The 21,452-nt window shown below is 38.4% G+C and overlaps 1 protein-coding gene and 1 pseudogene across 2 annotated transcripts; both read left to right on the plus strand.

Moving 5' to 3' along the window:
* The first annotated feature begins 1,451 nt into the window (after positions 1–1,451).
* On the plus strand, positions 1,452–8,286 carry LOC146476166 (ryncolin-1-like; annotated as a pseudogene). Its single transcript, XR_014865646.1, has 4 exons — positions 1,452–1,782; positions 1,914–2,031; positions 4,055–4,432; positions 6,884–8,286. The product of XR_014865646.1 is annotated as a ryncolin-1-like (transcript).
* A 1,835-nt stretch (positions 8,287–10,121) lies between these two features.
* LOC146476167 (ficolin-2-like) lies at positions 10,122–16,257 on the plus strand. The gene is made up of 4 exons (XM_085114711.1): positions 10,122–10,491; positions 10,605–10,722; positions 13,941–14,318; positions 15,596–16,257. The coding sequence occupies exons 1-4, from the start codon at positions 10,123–10,125 to the stop codon at positions 15,847–15,849; spliced, it is 1,119 nt and encodes a 372-aa protein (XP_084970837.1). The 5' UTR covers position 10,122; the 3' UTR covers positions 15,850–16,257.
* Positions 16,258–21,452: the final 5,195 nt, after the last annotated feature.

Below are 21,452 nucleotides of genomic sequence, written 5' to 3' on the forward strand. Positions count from 1 at the left end.
GGACGACTCTGTTGTTAACTCTGTTGAAAACACTTTCTGTAGTGAATCAAGACTTGCATCAGCTGATCTTCGGATCTACGAGAAATGTTCTCTTTACTGGTCACTGCATTTTCCTATTTGCTTGTTTGTGCTTGAGTTTCAAGATCAAATTCATCTGCACAAGGCACCACATATCAATGCAGGCTCAAAATTGTGTCTGACGTTTGATATTTTGCACCCTATTATTTCAATAAATTTCCTCGTTTTTGTTTCCTTTCTCAGTGAATCATCCTGACCAGATTCATCGTGACTAGGATATTGTAGCGAAAGCAGAAACCTCTTGTGCCCAACCCCCTTGGGAGACTTTGTAACTTCGTTCCTTGTCTTTTGAGAGTTTTCAGTGGTAGTTGTCTGTTCGGTGTGGAAATAAACAACTACGTTTATAGTCGGATTTGAACGTTTATTCAGTGCCCGTTGACCCAGGAATGGAACCATAACAATATTATGCCACTTTTTCCCTACGGGCTTTTTGGTGGCAGTAAACGTTTTAGACTTCTGATTTCGGTACAGTTCGTCTTAGTGGCCTGGCCTTTCGGCTCAACAGCCTAACCGGCAGTTTGACATAAAGTTTGTCTGTCTTGTAAGAGCTTTTTTTTTTCAATTGGCAAGCTTGAGTGATCCGTTTGTATGTTTTTTTTTTTTTTAAATCCAATTTGGACTCCCGAAACTTATTGTATTTTCTTAACTAACATATGATCAGTTTGTACTTAGGGGACTTTTGGTCCAAAGCGGACCCCGTAGCCTGACATGTGACAGAACGTTTGTTTGTTTTGCTAGTTTCTTGCATTATTTTTTTACCTGTTTGCTCTCCAGTCCACCTTACGTAAAGCTTGCGTGTTTACGCGATTACATATGTTAACTGAACCCCAGTTCTATCTTTGTTATGCTAAGTAATAAAACTAATTCTATGGTAATTTGGAAGACTGTGTTTTCCAGCTGTTCTCAAACTTATCTTTACGGTGGCTAAATGACCTTTTCAAAACTCTGTTGACAAAACCGAACATTCGTTTCCACTCCTCCGCCAACGCAGCACAACAGTTTATTTAGAAACTAATTCCCTCATCCAATTCGCAAACGTTGATGATCATCGTAAAGGCTTTAGCTTTAAAATCGACCTTAAATTATTTGGTGTTAATATTGTCAAAATGGTATAAGTTTGGCTAACTGAGCCCATATAAAATAATAACGCTAAATACACTGACAAGTCAGTTAATAGTTCCTCAGAAAATCAATCAGACGCGGCTACAGTCTTTGTTATGCTAAATACTAAAACTGTTTAAGAGGTTTTTTTAAGAGTTGCTCCTGCTAAAAATAAATAAATAAAAGGAAAGTCGAAACAAATTTTATTCACTGTGTCCTTGATGATAGCACATCATGGTGAGATCTACCGTGCTACAATATTATCCAAAGATCATTTGGTTTCTTATCGTTTTTCAAAAGATTATTGTCAGCGCCACTGTTTGTGCCGTTGAAGAAAGCCCTTTATCACGATCTGCATATGTCGAAGTGCGGCACAACAAGCAACTAACGGGTTATGTTGTTAAAACCTTTGCATCTCCCAATTTAATGTCGTGCGGCCACTCATGTCTGAGAAACTCATGGTGTACTTCCGCGAACTTCAAGGATTCTTTCAAGCAAAGTGAGAAGGGAACTTGTGAACTGAAAAAGCACGAGAACGCCCCTACCATCGAAAACACTGAGCTTGTTGATCAACCAGGTGTTACCTTCTCAATGTTTCTCAAGGTAGGTTCAGCATTTCTTAAAACAAAGTGTAGTTGGAAGGTACGAAACATATATTATATTTAAAACAAAAGAAGCTTACAATTTGGATGCAGCTGTTAGTCATCTCACGTCGTTGTACATTTTTTTCTCAGGGTTGTCTGATGACTGGCTGCCTCAACGGAGTTTCTTGTCTGTTTAAGGAAAAAAGAGAAACTTTTTCCTGTTTGTGCAAACTGCCGTGGAGTGGAGACAAATGTGAAGTTAAAATAGGTAAGAACTTTTCTGTGTTCTCGATTTCGATTTAAAGTCCAGGTGATATATGAAGCTCAAAAACCCTGGAATTAGGTCACGTTCGATTGACTATATTCCGGAATAATAATAAGCGGAATGGCTGTTAGATTTCCCTGTTTAAGAAAAACTTTGGAAGACGTTCCTGCAAACTTTAGCTGAGACTGGATGATTTTAAAAGAGCGATTTTTGTACTCCAGTAACTACAAAAACCACTAATGGGGAATTTCTAGTAATCGTTTCACAATTGGTTCATACGTCAGCGTGCTTTCATCGAGATACAAACCTCCCAAATGCTTCATATCTCTAAGAACGCACATGAACCAATTTTTTTATAACATTTTCAAATTTAAAAAAAAAATAATGAAAATTTGATCCTCGCGTTACACGGGAGAATTCTTTCCGCCCGCGAGGACATGTGTTTGTTTACGCAAGATTTACGCAGTTTTCACCTTTCATCAATGAAACGTGAAAGCAAACAGACAAATGAAGCTTTCCTGAATGAAAATTTATTCAGATAAGTCTTTGTCCTAAGAAGCAAAGGCGTACAATTTTTAATCCGACACGATAAACGCGCAAGTGATTTGAACGAACTGCAAGTTCATTTTGCGAATTTATTGAACCGTGTGGAGCACGATTTACAAAAATTTCGCGAAAAAAATGTTAGGAATACGGGGATTCCTCTAAAACCATAAAAGTTACTGTAAGAAAAGTAATTTTCTTCTTTTAAAAATGTGATTTTCTTTTTTTCGAATGAACCGATCTGTCAAAAATTGGTTGCCATGGTAACATCAAAGTCGCTGAACACTAACAGTAAACACAGCGAATTGTTCCTAGATCAATTTCTGAAAAAGTAACCAAGCCTCATGGTATTTGTTTAAATATAAAAAAAAGGTAATTACGTTCAAAGTCGTTGCGGACAGAATCTGCCCCCCTCACCCCCTCCCCCCCTTTTGTTAGTCAACGTGTAAAAGCAAGACATAACGTACTATGCGGAAAGATGGTTCACCGGCCCGGATTCGAACCCCGGTCCCCTGCGTTCAAGGAAGACGAAGATACTGTAGATAGGGTTAACAAGATATCCCTCTCCAAAATATTCCCACAGTAGAAACAAATAAACGGGGGAAACTTATTTAAGTAAGCATTGCTACTCATACATTTTTATGACATTTCTTTTTTTTTTTTTTTTACTTCCTCTTCATAACATACTATTAATTTAACTATTCGATATTACATCGCAAAACATTTCTAACAACAGTTATTTACATGGCAAAACATTTCCGCCCGCAAATAGCAGATGCTAGTCGAGGCAGGCGGAGAAAAGGGGAACAGCAGTCAGTAATAAATTACCTAAATAAATAACATACAAACGTAAATACATAACATTTACAAAATCAACCACTTTTAATAAGTAAATTATAAATTATACTAAACTCATTGTAAAACTACACTAATTTTTTTCTTGAAACTAAACTAAATGAGATTTTCGATTGACGAAGCATACAAGTGAGAAAAAAGCACTTTCCGAAAATATTAATTGTCTTCTTACTTATGGTTTTGAGTAAAAGAAGCTGTGTATTGTCAGCCCAGAATATTTTCAAAAGCTGGCCTGGAAAAACCAACGATTACAACCTGACAAAGGGGGACGAGTATTTCACAAAATTATTTTCGTTATAGAAAGATTCTATATATGTGAACCGATTTTATCTTGATGTACTCCTCTTTCTTTCTTCAGCTTGAAATTTCTGAAAAAAAATCTTTACCATAACAGCATGTTTTGGCTACAAAAAAGAATAAACTAAGGATATGAACTGGAAAAGTGTAAGTAGATCAGCAAATGAGAAAACCAACTTGTAACTTTCCCGAAAGAAAAAAGGAGTCAACTAGAAACATAAATGGACCTTTTAAGAAGATCATTGGCTGCTGACTCTCTTATGACGCTTTGTTCAGCTTTGCTTGACGCATCCGGTTACAACTTTAACCCAAATTTATTTTGTTGTTGAAGTTTACAAGAACTGCTCTGAACTCTACCAAGCTGGTAAACGAAGCAACGGTGTTTACACGATCAACCCCGACAATGGCAGTGCGTTTGATGTGTACTGTGACCAAACAACAGACGGTGGAGGTTGGACTGTGATTCAAAAGAGATTGGACGGCTCGGTTGATTTCTACCGCGACTGGGACAACTACACACGAGGCTTTGGGAATCTGAGTGGTGAATTTTGGCTCGGATTGGACAATATTAATCGCTTGACAAAAGAAGGAAGCAGGCTGCGAGTAGATCTTGAAGACTGGAGCGGAAATACAGCTTACGCCAAGTATGACGCATTTGCCGTTGGTGATGAGGCAAGCAAATACAAGCTGAGTCTGGGATCATACAAAGGTAAGCATATTTAATCAGAAAAGGATAGTTTAAAGGCCGATGTTCACGGTCAAGCGCATGCGCGAGCAGACCGGCTCAAAAATAAATTGTACGGGTCGACACTAAATTCGATGCGAGCTTGTGGTGGAACAATCTGTTGAAATCGCGCTCGAATTTGGATCATCCGCTCTTCGTTCTTCACTTTTTATAATCTTTGTTTCCTGTTGTAAATATAAGTTCGATTTTTAAAAGGTTAAAAGTGTTTTAGCATCCGAAAACGACATTTTTCTGATTTTTGTCGATGGATCGTCAAAGGAGACGTCGCGGCCGACGCGACGGGACGTTCTGTGGACTCTCTGGAAGCACAGAAGTTAAAGCGGACAGAGTGGAGTGGATGTAGAAATCCTGTGTGGTTAAGAGGATACGTCCACCAAGCGTGGAAAATTGGTAAAGGGATAAGTCTTTTTAAAATAGACAACGATTTCGCGGCACATCTGCTTTCGCTGGAAATGGCAAAGGTCACCAACTGGCTTTGGATGAACTCGCGAGGATTTTCTAGATTTCAATCGTACTGATTGTTCATATGGAAGTCAACTGTCAAAAACGGAGAATTCGACGGGCAAACAGCATGAAACATCAGTGTTTTGCTGTGGATGGAAAAAATTGTACAACACTGAGACGCGAAGTGAATAAATATGTGATCAAATGTGCGAGTTAGTTGTAGTCGTCTATTAGCGGGCAGTAGAAAAAAACCCGAAAAGATTTGCGGCAAACTACAAAATCTATTGTAAGGTATTCATTTATCTATGAAATTATGGTCATTGCGAATGGCAAACGCAGTATTGATTTGCCACCATGGCAGAGTTTTCTCAAATGCATTCCAGCATCTCGGAAGGACGCTCAGTGTTGTTGTTACTAAACGGTGGCATCGCTTCTTGAAGCTTGCGGATTTCTCGTTCTTCGCCTTCTCGCTGGTCTAATAAAATCAGGCTTTCGAACGAACACACTATAGTAAGTTGATCACTGAATGTTGATGAAATACTGGATTTAAGTACGTAAGTTTGAGGGAGCTTCTCGGCTTTTCGAACCGCGCGTAATAAAAAAAGGTCGATGCCGCGAGATAGCGACATTGTACTAAAATAAAACCGTATACGTTCGCATAAGTTCATAAGTTCTGACATTTCTTGAATCTCATGGGACATGCACGAAGCGGCGCTGGAAAAATCCCCATGTGTTTTACATGGACAGCCTTTTTGTTTCTTTCTGAAACGTGACCGAAACACTGGCCGGTCAGTAAATTTTTATGCCAGCAAGTTATAAGACTTGCCCGCCGTATCCCGCCGGTGTTATGTACTCGCTTCTAATTGGGCCAAAAACAATTGGCTTGACAGCGCTTACGTTATCGCTCGCACATGCGCCGAACCGTGAAACTCTCCCTTTAATGGAAGTAGCAACCTTTCAAAGCTCTCAACGATTGAAGCTGAGATACTCGCCCATTAAACACGGAAATTAAAACAAAAAGTTTGTGTGTAAAACTAAAACTTAATTGGAAAAAAACTTATTATCGACCATTAGGATAAAAACAACGTTTCGATGACGATCTTAAAAAAAAGATTCACAAAGGAAATTCAATACTGCGCTTTCAAAACTAAACTGAGTGTAAAACAAGAAAATTTCAGTTAAGGAATCGTAGTCAAATTCTTGGCACAAGTAAACTAATTTACATTATTATATCTCTCAGTTAATACGCGCGCAGTGATTGGTGAAATTTTGCGGGCCGTATTTTACCGTAGGGCAGTTATATTAAATGTGAAAGTTTGAACTAGTTTCCATTCATCTAGTTTCCATTCCCTCGTGCCCGATTAACCTCACGAGATATAACAAATATCTTACTAACCTCGTTTTGTCTGTCTGTATTATAAGTTACCAATACTCGTTTTTTTTTTTTCCATTGATTTATGGCCCAATTAATGACTCGGTTTTTGCAACATTAAAGGAAAGAAAATTAGATTTGGTAACTACATTATGCTGTCAGATAAGCTACTTATTTATCAGTACAGATCTGATGATTATTTTCCTACGTTTTGCTTGTTATTAGCCAAACTCGGTAATACAAGAAAATTGAAGAGAAAAATTGCACCAATTGACGGTACCTCCAATACGTACTAATTAATCAGTGGCTTTCGAACTTGCTTAAGGGTCCAATTTTCATATAGATAATGATATAACCTAACTCGTGGGACGGAATTTTTCTCGTTACAATCGATTTAATAATATTATTTTAATTTCACCTTTAGTTTTACTTGCGTTACTTACTTGTAATATTTACTGAATGTATACACAGGTGCTTAATTAATTTGTGCAACAAACCAAGTCAGGTGTAAAATCCAAATCACTGGTATCCACATGTCATTTCACGTATTATCATTGCCCTTTACTCTTAAAAACGTCTCTGGTGTAAAAATTTCCTAGGAACTGCTGGTGACTCGCTTTTCGTCATCGTAGCATGGCGTTCAGCACCAAAGATCGAGACAACGACAGAAATGACGGCGAGAATTGTGCCAAGCGGTACAAGGGAGCCTGGTGGTACGAATCCTGTCATCACTCCAACCTGAACGGCCGCTATCTTAAGGGGAACCACTTTTCGTATGCTGACGGTGTAAACTGGAAGCACTGGAAGGGTCATTACTACTCCGTAAAACGAGCTGAGATGAAAATCAAACCTGTGAATGCCTAGAACTTAGTTTTCATGAAACATTTGTGTCACTTTCATTTATTCTTTTTAGTGGCCTGTTTTGCCATGGTGCGTGTTTTCAACGATTGGCGTTCAAGTGTTTTGTGCCCGTCTGAGTTAATTGTCTCTACTGAGGCCGGACAGTGGCACTTTATTTGTTATTCATGAAAAGAGTATTCTAGAACATGAGTAATGTCATAGGTTTCCCTGAACAATTAATTCAGGTCATTAGTTAAAGTTGCTTAAGACAATAAATGGTGTTTGTATTATATCAACTTCAATCGGAGTTCAAAGTTGTTCTCTTATTAGATTTTAGTTCAGAGTTCATCAGGCTTTCTTCTCAGTTGTTCTCTTGCTCTTAGGGGAATTAATGCTTTCATGACGGAAGTTCTCATACTGAAGTAGTGTGGCCTACAGCTGCCATAAGGATTTCAATCTTTCTCGGATTATTCTGATTATTCTACACCAAAAATAAATTAAATGAAGGCAAATAAAACTGTTGAGAGCAAAATAATGCAAAGTAAATCAATGTGAAAACAATGTCGTTACGAGGCGTCGTTATTTTAGATTCTACAGTTTATTAGCTTTACAGCGATATGTATGGTTTTCTGGTATTTCTATAAAAGCAACGCGCACACAAAGAATTTTTCTAATGAAACATCCATGTAAGTTGGAATAACCTTAAGCAGTACTCCTTTCCATTGTTACACTAGTGGCAGATATTGGCGTACACTTTGTGAGTGGACGACTCTGTTGTTAACTCTGTTGAAAACTAGCTTTTTGCAGTGAATCAAGACTTGCATCAGCTGATCTTCGGATCTACATGTACGAGAAATGTTCTCTTCACTGGTCACTGCTTTTTCCTATTTGCTTGTTTGTGCTTGAGTTTCAAGATCAAATTCATCTGCACAAGGCACCACATATCAATGCAGGCTCAAAATTGTGTCTGACGTTTGATATTTTGCACCCTATTATTCCAAAAGAGTTCCTCGTGTTTCTTACATTTCTCAGTGAATCATCCTGACCAGCTTTATCATGACTAGGATATTATGTCATTTTTCCCCACGGGGTTTTTAGTGGCGGGTTGACGTTTTTTTTGTCCTTCGTTCAAATCCGCCACCTTTTTGTGAGCGGTTGCTCAGCTCCGTTTGTCTTTTCGTTCCATCTTTCTAGCTTAGAATTTGTAAGTTATAGTTAATGTACTCCTCAGTATATCGCTCAGAGCTATGCATGTAACTCAGCTTTGGTGATAATAGGAAATGGGTTCTTTGTCAAGCTTTCCCGACATGTTTAGTATCCGGAAATGTTAGACTTCCCATTTCGCTCTTTCGCCTTAGTGGCCTGTCCTTTGGGCTGTTTGTGAAGAGCGCTTTGTTCAGCATCCTTGTTGGCATTTTGACTAAGACTTTATTTGTTTTTGCCTAAATACTGGCCAGATTTTTACTTGGGGAATTTTGTTCAACGTGGACTTCCCCGCCTAGCCGGCAGTTTGACATGAAGCCACAGGCTTACTGGCAGTCTGAAAGAAAGTTTGTTTAGTTTGCTAGTTTTTAGCGGTATCTTGGTACCTGTTTGCTCTCCAGATTCAACTTACGCGATTTATGCATATGTTAACTGATTCAGAAATAGCTCTTGTTTATCACTGACAGCATAGTTTTAGGTCTGGGATCTCACTGTTTGTACGTAGCAATATATCCTGTTACTGTATAACCACAAATTCATTAACTCTTGGATGCAGGAGACCACACGACGCACAGATAAGCTGTTCTTTATACTTTTTGTTGCATGATGTCTTGTAGAAGAGATGCACGTGCCAGAAGTCACTTTACGTTTAAAACTAAAGTGATTATAGGGCTAACAATATGAAGGTCTTCTTGTTACTCTGTTCCTGGAGAAGGCTAGTGGTACTAATTGAAATATCGGCCCAAATAAATCGGCCCTTTCCGTAGTGTCAGCCTTGTAGTCAGTTTGCCTTAAAATTAATGTAGAGAAGGTCGGGATGGCTCTTGCCAGGCTTATCTGTCTATTAGTTTTGTGTATTTACTTTTGATGTGAAGTGCAGGCAAAATTTCCATATTTTTGGACTGTCTCACCGAAAAATTCACAGAATTCTGTAAGGCAAAGGCTATATATCTCTTTAAGTTTTACAGGCATTTCCCCGTGGCCACCAGTTTGCCAAGAAAGTTTATTCCTAGACGCGCGATTTGTTGGAAAAATACAAATTAATGCAAAGAAGTCAAGCTAAAATTTCGCAAGATGTCAGTCTGAATAAACCCCACTTCTATCTTTGTTATGCTGAATAATTTGTCTTGTTGCTTTTAAACATTTTTTTAATTCTATACTTTTATCACATTTACGTAAGGAACATACCTTACATTATAAAAAAAGAATCAGAATAAAACAGTGAAAGTTGGATGGCATGAAAGAGTGGACTTAAAAATTATATATCTTTCTTCATTTTGTTGCTAATACAAACTTATCAGCACCTGCCTGATAGAACTATAATTTCTGCCAAAAAAATTCGGCTGACGTCAAAACGCCAACTAAATATCAAGAACCGTATGTATAGTATCAATTAATTATGCCAGTAACGCTAGAATTCTACCTTTATTGTATCCTTAATGATACAACTATTTCCCTGGCAATTTGGAACGGTAAGTTTTCAAGCTTTTCTCAAACGTATCTTAACGGTGGGCATATTAACTCTGGAAATTAACGCCGTTGGCCAAATTAACGCTGTTGATAAAACCAAACATTCATTTCTACGCAACGCAACCTTAATTCCCTCATCCACGCTAAATACAAACAAGTCAATTAATAGCTCGCCAAAAAATCAATCAGACGCGGCTTCACTCTTTGTTATGCTAAATACTAAAACTAGTAAAGTGCTTTTGTTAAGTTATTCGCAGTTAAAAAATAAATACATAAAAGGACAGCCGAAACAAACTTCACTCACTGTCCTTAATGATAGCACATCATGGTGAGATCTACAGTGCTACTAAATCGTCCAAAGATCATTTGGTTGCTTATCGTTTTGCAAGAGATTATTATCAGCGCTACTGTTTGCGCTGTTGAAGAAATCCCTTTATCGCGATCTGCATATGTTAAAGCGAGGCACAACAAGCGACTAACGGGTCATGTTGTTAAAACCTTTCCGTCTCCCAACTTAATGTCGTGCAGCCAGTCATGTCTGAGAAACTCATGGTGTACTTCCGCAAACTTCAAGGGTTCTCTCAAGCAAAGTGACAAGGGAACTTGTGAACTGAACAAGCACGAGAACGCCCCTATCAAGAAAGACAATGAGCTTGTTGATCAACCAGGTGTTACTTTCTCAATATTCCTCAAGGTAAGTTCAGGCTTTCTGAAAGCAAAATATAGTTGAAACATGCTAAACAAATAATATACTGAAAAAAAAAAGGCACTCTTGTGAATCATCTCACAACGTTGTAAATTTTTCAGGGTTGTCTGATGACCGGCTGCCTCAACGGAGGTTCTTGTTTGTTTGAAAGGAAAAAGGAAACTTTTTCCTGTTCGTGCAAACTGCCGTGGAGTGGAGACAAATGTGAAGTTCAAATGGGTAGGATGTATTCTTTGCACTTGATATCGGTTTTAAAATCAGAAGATAAAGCTCATGAATAAATATCAACACATAGAACTGATCGACATCTTATCTACATCATATTCGTATCCCAGAATCTTATTCGTTTCCTTCGCTCTGTACTTTAGTCTACTTTAATTAAGGCAGCACTTAACATAGAATTTTCTAGTACCACCAGTAAATTTTAGCGCAAATCGTGACGATGCACAATGGACGAAAGCCGGAAGTTTTGGAAAATTCAAAGAGGTGTGACAGTTTGACAGTTCCTTTTTCCACAAAATTTTGGTTTTGCCAAAGCACCTTCGAATTGAATTCAAGTTCGGACGTAGAAACGATTTAAGGTGCAATACTCAAACACGAGGAAGGCTGTTCAATTCGAAAACATTGGGCGCTGTCGAGTTTTTACAATCAACTTCGAGGTGTTTAGAAATCAAAATGAAACACTATTTCGAGTGTTTGATACCAGCTTCGCAAACCATTAGTAATTCTTGGGGAAATTCAAAGCGAAAGTTCACCAAATTTAATGATAATTGAGAGGTATTTCCAAACCTTCTTCACGGTAGGAATTATACTTAGGGTAAGTATGGTTCTATCGATGACGTCATTAGACCAACTGCCATAGTCGCGTGAGCCAAAACAGAAAATTGGAGCAAAATGTATAGTAAATTGTCTTATAAACTTTTCTTATAAGTATTTCGCGAAAAAGAGTAAGCATGCATTTTTGAGTTTCGATGAAAATTAAAAAAGTTACGGATAAAAATGAGTTCATTTGATCCGTTTTTGCCTCTCGTTTCTTGTTTTGTTTTTTTCTGTTGTTGTTGTTTTTGGTTTTTGTTTTTTTGTTTTTGGATATTGGCAAAAAAATGCTTACGTTTAAAAGAAGGCCGTTAGACTTTGTTCTTGCCAAAAAAGGTTCCAATTTTGTTTGCACCGAAAGTTGGATGACCAGGTTGCTTAGCTAGAAGTTCCGAGTAGAACTTAACCTGAATTTTGTTCAGGCTTCCTTTTTGCAACTGCTTAAGTTGCCTAAACTATTGAGAGAGTCTCCCTTCAATTTAATCTTCCACCCGCGGTTCAAATATATATGTCTCATTTATTCACATTCACTAATTCATCCTCCACGGGTATATTACGAACTCACAATATGACCAGCTCCCAGTTGGCTTGATAGCTCATTTGGTAGAGCACTGCACGGGCGTTGCAGAGGTCATGGGTTCGAATCCCGTTAAAGCCTGGGTTTTTTTCAGGCTTTCTTTTCGCAAATCATTTCGGGAGACTTTGTTCTATTTAATTACTTTGCATTGTACAGTTTTGAGTGTAGTTATCGTTTCCGAATTACTTTTGGCCTTAAGGGGCGATTACACCTAAATTTGAATGAAATTTGAAGAGGTTTTAAGAAGAGATAGAAGAAAGAAAATGATTTTTGGAACACCAACAGACAGTTGATACCGATACCGCAAGAGCACCCCAGGTTGCTAGTGGACTAACTTGGTATCCATCTATTAATTATTAACTACAAATTCTAATTTCAAAACTTCACTAAATCTTTTGAATCAATATTTCTTATTTCTCTTAATTTTACCAATCCTTCTAGAAAAACTACTCCCCGCAAATATACCCAAAAATCACCCAAAAATTCACAAAACACCCACAACACAGATTCACCGGATGATGATAGAGTTTTTGGATTGCTTGAAACGTGAACGAGATATTTCCATTAAAGCCATGTCAAGTGACGGAAAAATGGCCTTTAGGTGTAATCCTCCCTTAATCCTTTATCCGAAGACGTGTCTCTAGTTGTTAAACTTTTGTCATTACAGTAGAAGCGAGCCTTCTGTCTGCAGTAACACCTGTGCTCTTTCACGAACTGAAATCACTTAGACATTTGACAGCTTCCGAGCATTATTCTGAGAATCAATCAGTATTGGGTTTCAAAGAATAGTACGGTATTTGCACGAGAAAAGATTTCTCCGAAAACCTTTCCAATCTTTAATTCACTTTCTTAGCTTTTAAATACTCCTTTTCTAACAATGCTCGCCAACGAGTCCTCAGTAGCTCAGAGGTTAGAGCATCCGATCTAGAACACCGAGGGTCGTGGGTTCGAATCCCATCTGGAGCTTAGATTTTTTCTGTTTCCTCTTATATGGTCGATTCTTTACACCTCTCTTTACCTCCTTTATAGTTTAATTTTGATTACATAAAATTCACAGTCCTCTAGACACTGATTCACAGACATTTCCCTAGCTTTCTCCCATCCCTTCAACGCCTTGGAGCCAGACTTTTTCCGAGTTTTGAGACATTTTTCCCACTATGTCTATTTCTTAAACGTACACTTCTTTATTAACTAGATGCAAGAGAGGATCCTCTCTTGCTAGGTGTACTGAATACAACAAGTAAGGTTTTCTAAACTTTTCAAACTATTCTTAAAGATATTGTCTTCACATTTAATCTATGGGTGTCTTAAAATTACGCGATATGACCTCGACAGAAAGAAAGCGGTCTTTCTTCTGGTAAAGTTTTATTTCTCAGGTCTATTTTTTAAACAACAATTTACAGGGTAAACGTATATGAAGTTCAGTCTGCTGTATTTGATCAGTAGAGCCTTGTTTCATTCCTTCGTTCTGAAATTCTTTCAAGTGAATTCGGCTTCTTCCTGAAATTTGAAGATAAACTTATCGGAATTCCGAAGAAACGAACGAGCTACACAAGCAAGAGAAATAGCCAGTACAAAGGTGGTTATACGTAAAATTCAGGCACTTTCCGAAAATATTTATAACCTCACGGTAAGTCCAGAATATTTTTTAAACGCTGACCAGGGAAAGGCCAACGATTTCAACCCGACAACGGGGAAACGAATATTTTACAAAATTCGTGTCGTATATCGAAAGAAATCATACATATAGGCTGATTTTATCTTTATGTACTCGTCTTTCTTCCTTTAGCTTGAAGTTTCTGAAAACAAATCTACACCATTACAGCATGTTTTGGCTACAAAAAAGAATAAACTAAGAATATCAACTGGAAAAGTGTGAGTAGATCAAAAAATGAGAAATAGTCAAATTGTTCTTTGGGTAGCAGCCATGACAAATTGCCAACGAGAAAGGTAAATAGACTCAGGCCTTAAGACCACTGGCTTCCCTCATCTTTGTTTGAGGCGTCCGGGTACAATTTTAACAAAATTTATTTTGTTGTTGCAGCTTACAAGAGCTGCTCAGAACTCTACAAAGCTGGTAAACGAAGCAGCGCTGTTTACACGATCAACCCCGAAAATGGCGGTGCCTTTGATGTGTACTGTGACCAAACAACAGCCGATGGGGGTTGGACTGTGTTTCAAAAGAGATTGGACGGCTTGGTTGATTTCTACCGCAGCTGGGACGACTACAAACGAGGCTTTGGGAACCTGAGGAGTGAATTTTGGCTCGGATTGGACAAGATTCATCGCCTGACAAAAGAAGGAAGCAGGCTGCGAGTGGATCTTGAAGACTGGGGCGGAAATACAGCTTACGCCAAGTATGACTCATTTGCCGTTGGTGATGAGGCAAGCAAATACAAGCTGAGTCTGGGATCTTACAATGGTAGGCATATTCAATCAATCAATCAATCAATCTTTATTTGTACTTACTCTTGCTGAAAAATAAGATCACAACAAAGAAAATATTAAAAGTAATAATTGGAGTACTTGCTGCCTGGAATAACCATAGGGGCTAGTGGAGCCAGGCAGCCAGTTGACATCAGTATTAAATGGAAATAAATTCAGATACAGGTCAGCAAGAAAGCTGAAGCACAAATGCACACATAAAAAGAAAAAGAGGAGAGGAAAACGCTAATTCTACGCTACGAGGGAAGTCTAGAATAGTTAAATTTAAATTTGAATACAAAACAGTGATATAAGAAGAGCACACAATAACTATGGCAATTAATATAACAAGCTAATTTAATCAGAACAGGATATTTTGATGAAAGTATAAACCTTTTAAAACTCTCAATGATTGAAACTGAGATACTCGACCATTACACACTGAAATTAAAACAAAAGTTGGTGAGTAGGTGAAACTGAAAGTCAATCAGAAAAATACATAAAAGAGGCCATGACGATAAAGAACGTTTCAATGGCGAAATAAAAAGAAACTTCACCATATAAATTCAAAACCGCGCTTTCAAAACTAAACTGATTGTAAAACAAAAATTTTTTTGCCACAAGTGAACTAATTTACGGACTCAGTTTACTTTTCTACTTTTTTTTTTTTTTTGTTTTTTTTTTTTTGTTTTACCACTTTGCAGTTTTTGTGGAAAGTTCTAGGAAGAAAAATTCTCCGAACGTCCATTTCATCAAAGTACACTTGTAAATCGATTCTTATTTCACAGTAGCTGAACAACAGCTCAGATTCGGTTTTTGTAGCAATAATGGCAATAAATAAGATATAGTACAGAGTTATATTATCCTGTCAAGCATACGTAAGTGACTTCTTTACCACTTCAGATCTGTTAATGGTTTTCCCTAAATTTTGCCTGTTATTAGCCAAACTCGTTTTTACAAGAAAAATTCAAGACAAAAATTGCACCAATTTAAGTGATTTTTGAACTTGCTTTAAATACTCAAATATTACGAAGATAATGATACTACCTCGTAGAATAGATATTTTTTTTACTATCGACTTTATCATATTTTATTCCATCTTCAATGTTACTAGTGCATGTATTACTTTCTTGTAATACTTACTGAATGTTTGTACAGATGCTTTTTAGTTCTGAATTGATGCAAAATCCAAATCACATGCAGGTATTCTTATTTTAGGAAACATACTATCATTGCCCTGTGCCTTTTAAATTCTTCTCTTTTGTGTTTACCTAGGAACTGCTGGTGACTCGCTTTCTTATCATCGTGGCATGGCGTCCACAACCAAAGATCGAGACAACGACAATAATTGTGCCACACGATTCAAGGGAGCCTGGTGGTACAATGACTGTCACCACTCCAACCTGAACGGCCGATATCTTAAGGGCCAATACTCTTCGTTCGGTGACGGTGTCAACTGGAAGCACTGGAAGGGTTATCACTACTCCGTAAAACGAGCTGAGATGAAAATCAAACCTATGAACGCCTGAAATTAGTTTTATTGAAACCTATTGGTCACTGCTTCGTTTATTCTTTCTAGTGGGTTCATTCGTCATAGTGCGCGTTTTCGAGCATTGGCGTTCAAGTGCTTGGTGCCGTCTGAGTTAATTGTCTCTGCCTTGCCAGGCCCTCCCTAAACTTATTCGTCTACTTACTTCGTATGATTCTTTATGTTGTGAAGTGGAGACAAAACTTCCATGTTTTTGAACTGTCGCATAAAAATTTTTGAAAGTCAATAAAAACATTAAAAAAACTCGTCACGAATGAACAACATCTATCTTCAGCTCTGTAAAAATAAAACCAATTTGTCTTTCACGGATTAATTAACAATTATTTTTCGCGAGCGCTTGGAATATGAGATAATCTATAGGCAACGAGGCGCGCAGTACCAATTGTAATTCCATATCCAATAAGTGGGAGTGCGATAATTGTTTTATTAAAAATAACTAGGAAAATGTAGTTAAATCTTGCTGAAAGAAAGATTACAGAGAAAGGAGTTAATAAGTGGTATCTACTTCTCGAGCATGATATTATCGATGATGTCACATGACTGCGAAGGGAAGATTAAAACTCAACAAATATACTTCAACCGGTCAGATCCAGTTTTCAAAAGTATGCCTATCACCAAAAATGTATAATATATGTACCTTTCAAATAGTGCGTTAACACAATTCCCACAGATTCTGAAACAATCCACCACGATCAAGGTGGTGAATTTGAGAACAGACTGTTTTACAGTCGGGATAAACTCATTAGAGCCCCCTATTCAAAAACAACCCCTTACCACCCTCAGGGGAATGGTCAGGTTGAACGCTTCAACAGGACATTACTCTCAATGCTCAGGATTCTGCCAGAAAGGAAGAAGTCAAGGTGGCGAGTTCGAGATCACCTAAACCAAGAACGACTCTACAGTTTATGCCCCGTTCTTACTTCTTTTTGGCAGATCCCCGCGTCTCCCTATTGACGTGTTTTTAACCTGAAGCCACCCACTGGATTTAGTTCCTACCCATAATATGTTAAGAAATTGCGAAATGCTATGTCAGAAGCCTACAAGATAGCTTCAGAAACTGCCCAGTGGAATGCTCAGCGAGTGAAGAAGCAGTATGAGAAGAAGGTGCGAAACATTGTGGTCATGCCTGGAGACAGAGTGCTCGTTCGCAACCTGAGTGAAAGAGGAGGACTGGGAAAACGAGGTACATATTGTAGTTGAGCAACAGGGCAATGGCATACCAGTCTACGAAGTCGGACCAGAATCAGGAGCCAACAAACAGAGAGTCCTACACCGTAACTTACTATTACCATGTACTTACTTACCTGTGGACGAACCCAACCTGCAAGTTTCTAAAACTCCTCAAAGTGGTCGTAGACAGCATAAGCCGATAAATGCGCCAAAGAAAAAGCAGTCTTTTGACCAAGACTCGTGCCTGGCTAGTCAAGACGAAGACAACAGCAATGACGACATACCATCAATTGTGCCAAGCCAACTGCAACGATGTGCCCAGACCAGTACCAGTGAGCATTCACCTGCAGAACCGTCGGACAACCAAGACACCTTGGTTATTGTAACCATAACCATCCACAGCAGGATGTCCTCGTGCCGCCTGATGATTATGCACCAACCAGGAGTGTCCATGCGACTTTTGAGGGAGCCGACGAGTCGGAGCAGTCCCAGGTCCCGGGAACCAATGGCACTGAGGAACATCGGTCACAAAGGCACCGGAGAGCTCCTGTTTGTCTGACGTACGATGTCCCAGGCCAGCTTGTGTACTACCCTGCCATAACTACTGTTTCAGGGACAGCATACCCAGCCCCAGTATTATTTGGGATGACGCCAGCATGCCAAACATTATGGCACTGGCCGCAGTATGGACTACCCATCCAACCCATGTACTATGTGTGCCGTGTTTGAATACACCTTGAAGACGTGCAAGCCAGGAATAAAAGGATATGAACAATATCGATGTTGTTTCAGTTTTCACAAACAAAGAGGAAATTGACCGCGTGGACATGTTTTATATTAACATAATGAGCCAGAGGCTCTTAAGGATTCATTCCTCCAAAACTAAGAGTCATCTTTTAGCCATCACCGAGGAAAACAGGACATTGGATTAGTTTCATAAATGACACTGTGGACCTGCGCAATCCACAGCTGCAGACATAAGTATAGAAGGACAGTGTAAGAGGGGTTCGAATTTGGAGGACGACAATTTTTTTAGGGGGGAGTGAGATAGCTAGCGCCCAGACCTTAAGCGGGTATAAAACCCCCATAGGCCCTTGTAGTCAGAGAGAATAAACGAGAACGCACATGATCAACATGTTTGTGAGTTGAGAAGTATGTTTGTCGCTTTGTGGAGCAAAATCTGTTCTCCTAGACTCTATCGAGGACGAGAGTTACACTTCCCTACATTAATTAACTTCGCGTATCTACAGATTCCATTGCTGCAGTTAATATTGTCTCGAGTCTCTTGTTTTATAAAAGCCTGTTTATAATACTCCCGCAATTGATCTTTGTCCAAAACGCTCTCTCAAATTCGCCAATTTTTATTACAATCCTCGGTTCTTGTAATATATATATAAGTACGTAAATTATGATCATCCGGGTGAGTATAGTCCTTCTCAAGACTACACTCATCCGAATGATAATAATTTTCGTGCTTATGACATGGCGCCAGGGTTCAAACCGTTTACAATTATTATTATTATTATTATTATTATTATTATTATTATTATTATTATTATTATTATTATTATTATTATTATTATTATAAATAACATTTATTCTTGACACTGTTTGCAAAATAAATTACATAAGGTACTTACATTACTAACACAATTTCTAATACTTATTACAATGTTAATAATTATTTACACGCAAATAAAAGGGCCAAACAGCCGCGCAACTGCTAATTATTAGTTTTAAATATAAGTACTTAGTACGTTCTAACACCTTTAAACAGTTGTTTTTCAGTTATAACACAACACAGAATTTAAGTTAAAAAGTAAAATTCTTCGTCCGTTTCTTATCAAGTGTAGATAGGTTATTGTTGTTAGTAGATTTGAAACCTTCAATACACGGAGGTAAACGTTTTCTTCTGCAGTCCCATTAGCCTCCCACGCAGTCGTTTTTAGGGGAATCGTATTACCTCCTCCCCACAAACGCCTGCTTACCCAAGCGCCACATTCCTTTCCCATTGTTTTACTCCCCAAGCACCCTAGCCAATCACCTTCGAGGCATTGTTAATGACATCAAATCAAATTGCTGGTTACAATGGTCGCTTCCGTTTCCCGCGAACTTTGTACAGTGTCTACAGTCTCTGTTACAGTCTTGAGAGATGCGGGAGTTAAGTTGGAATATATATATTTTTTCACTTCTGGAATGGCTGGTCATAGCTGAAACACCAAAACAAATACCGAATGCGAATACAAGCGCTTCTTGTGCGACGTTTTGACACTGCTGGGAGAGTCAAAATCTTCGGTAAAGTGTAATCGATCTTCCCCGCCTGATCGAGTTGGCAATCGGTGAAGATATCGCCTCTTTAAATACGGGTGCGGAAACTCTGGAGCAGATTTGTTTGTTTGTACGAAGTGCTACGACAGACTAACTCGATTCGAGAAAGCAAAGAAGAATTTAGAAGGTATCAAGTGGACATCTGCAGTATTTATCAGTCCATTAAAGACTATTAAACGGAAAGTTAAACAACAAAGAGCCGATCAACTTGTGGTCCTTGTGGAAAATATCGCTCATGCCCCCGAACAAATTGCAACATAAAAGCGAGTTTCAACTGCAAAATATTTAAAGTTTACCGACATATCGGGTAATATTTCGGTTTCCTCCACACCGACAAGGTCGACAAGATTGGAGGCAAAGCTTGATAAATATTAAAGCGAATTTGCGTAACCAGTCGGCAAATTGACGAAAATATCGCTATTTCCCGTCACGAATTTTTTTATCGCAGTCAGTTGATAGGCATTTACACGAGAAATTTTGAACGTAGGGCACACGGTGCTAAAAGCTCACGTAAGCTCGGTCAAGTTCTGTCTCCGTTGTTATGTTTTTCACTGTTCCAGCGAGAGGCGTTCTGAGGTCAAGGTCAACCTTCCAGATTTTAGAAGGTTCACTGTGATTGGCTTAGCGGCGGAAAGGAATGTGGCGCTTGGGTAAGCAGGCGTTTGTGGGGAGGAGGTAATACGAGTCCCCTAAAAACGCCTGCGTGGTAGGCTACAGTCCCATAGATAAAGATTAATTACCAATTAAAATTGATTTGTTTTGTGATTGAAAAGGCGTATTGCTCGCAATCTTTCCAGAATAAATTCGAGTGCGGGCAATGGAAGAGAAAGTGGTGTAATGTTTCAGGTTCTGTGTTGCAAAAAGTGCATTTATCTTGCTCAGTATAGCCAATTTTATATAATTTTGTGTTTGTATAAAGTATCGAATTTAAGACCTTGTACTGGGGGGATGGAAGGCCTTAGCATAAGGTTCAAGGGCCGCTGTACGTTGTAGGATTCGATGTTTCTAAGGTTAAATGAAATATCACTGACAGGATATAATTATTTCGAAATGGAAAAGTGTGTTATAAAAAACTGGTTTGCCATTTATTTTTATATCCTTATTATTTCAGATCACGGAACACCAGTCTTTCTTGTCTGCAAAATCACTGCGGAATTGTGACAATCACTGTAATAGTTCTCTGAAAAAAAAAGTGATGTTATGGAGAGGTCTTCGATGTTATAATTGCAGCTGAAAGTTAAAGGGCCTCCTGACTCTTTTAAGAGGAACATAAAGTAGGTTTTCCATGTGGCTCTATTATTACTGAAGATTCGCTTTAACCAGGCAAGTCTTAAAGCTTTAATCAAGCTGTCTATATCTATCATTTTTATACCACCTGCTTTGTAATTATTGATAGCGGACAGCCTCGTAAACTTGTCTTTTCCATTCCATAAGAAATTATAAATTATATGATTCACTTTTTTGATAGCATGGGAAGGAGTTGGAAGTAATGATGACGTGTAGACCAATTTAGAAATCAGCTGGGATTTAATTATAGCTACTTTCCCATAAACAGAGAGCCCTTTAGTAGACCAAATATTGGTAAGCTTCTTCATACTATCAATTTTATCTTGGAAGTTCTTCTCATAGAGTCAGGTCTCTGATCGTCAGTGAAGAATACGCCTAAGGCTTTAATTGGTTCACTTGGCCATTTTATCCCAAGTGGTTTTATGCCGTTTCCTTTAAGAGACCGATTCCAAAAGCCCTCAGTTTTTGAGTTGTTAATCTCTAGCCGCTTAGCGATTTAAAAAACTCAAGCTGCTCGAATAAATATTGTGCCGAATTTAGATCCGAAAGAGCCGCCGTTGTATGATCCGCATATTGGAGAAGTTTAGTTTCCTCCTGTACAATTATTATTCCTTTAATTTCTTCATTTTTGCGAATAGCAATTGCTAACGTCTCAATAGCAAGAAGAAATAGGTAGGGGGAGAGTGGATCTCCTTGTCAGACACCACGCTCCAGCCTGAAATAATCCGAAGCAGATCCATTATTAATAACGCAGCTCTCAATATTTGTGTAGAACATTGTAGTGTATTGCGTGACGTC

The sequence above is a fragment of the Pavona decussata genome, unplaced genomic scaffold, assembly GCF_977016875.1.
Source record: "Pavona decussata unplaced genomic scaffold, jaPavDecu1.1 SCAFFOLD_78, whole genome shotgun sequence".
In the NCBI taxonomy this organism is placed as follows: domain Eukaryota; kingdom Metazoa; phylum Cnidaria; class Anthozoa; order Scleractinia; family Agariciidae; genus Pavona; species Pavona decussata.

Excerpts from the sequence above, each read along its gene's own strand:
- LOC146476167 (XM_085114711.1), top strand. The coding sequence starts at position 10,123 with ATGGTGAGATCTACAGTGCTACTAAATCGTCCAAAGATCATTTGGTTG. Across the intron at positions 10,492-10,604 it reads CTTTCTCAATATTCCTCAAG|GGTTGTCTGATGACCGGCTG; the intron begins GTAAGTTCAGGC and ends TAAATTTTTCAG. Across the intron at positions 10,723-13,940 it reads CAAATGTGAAGTTCAAATGG|CTTACAAGAGCTGCTCAGAA; the intron begins GTAGGATGTATT and ends TTGTTGTTGCAG.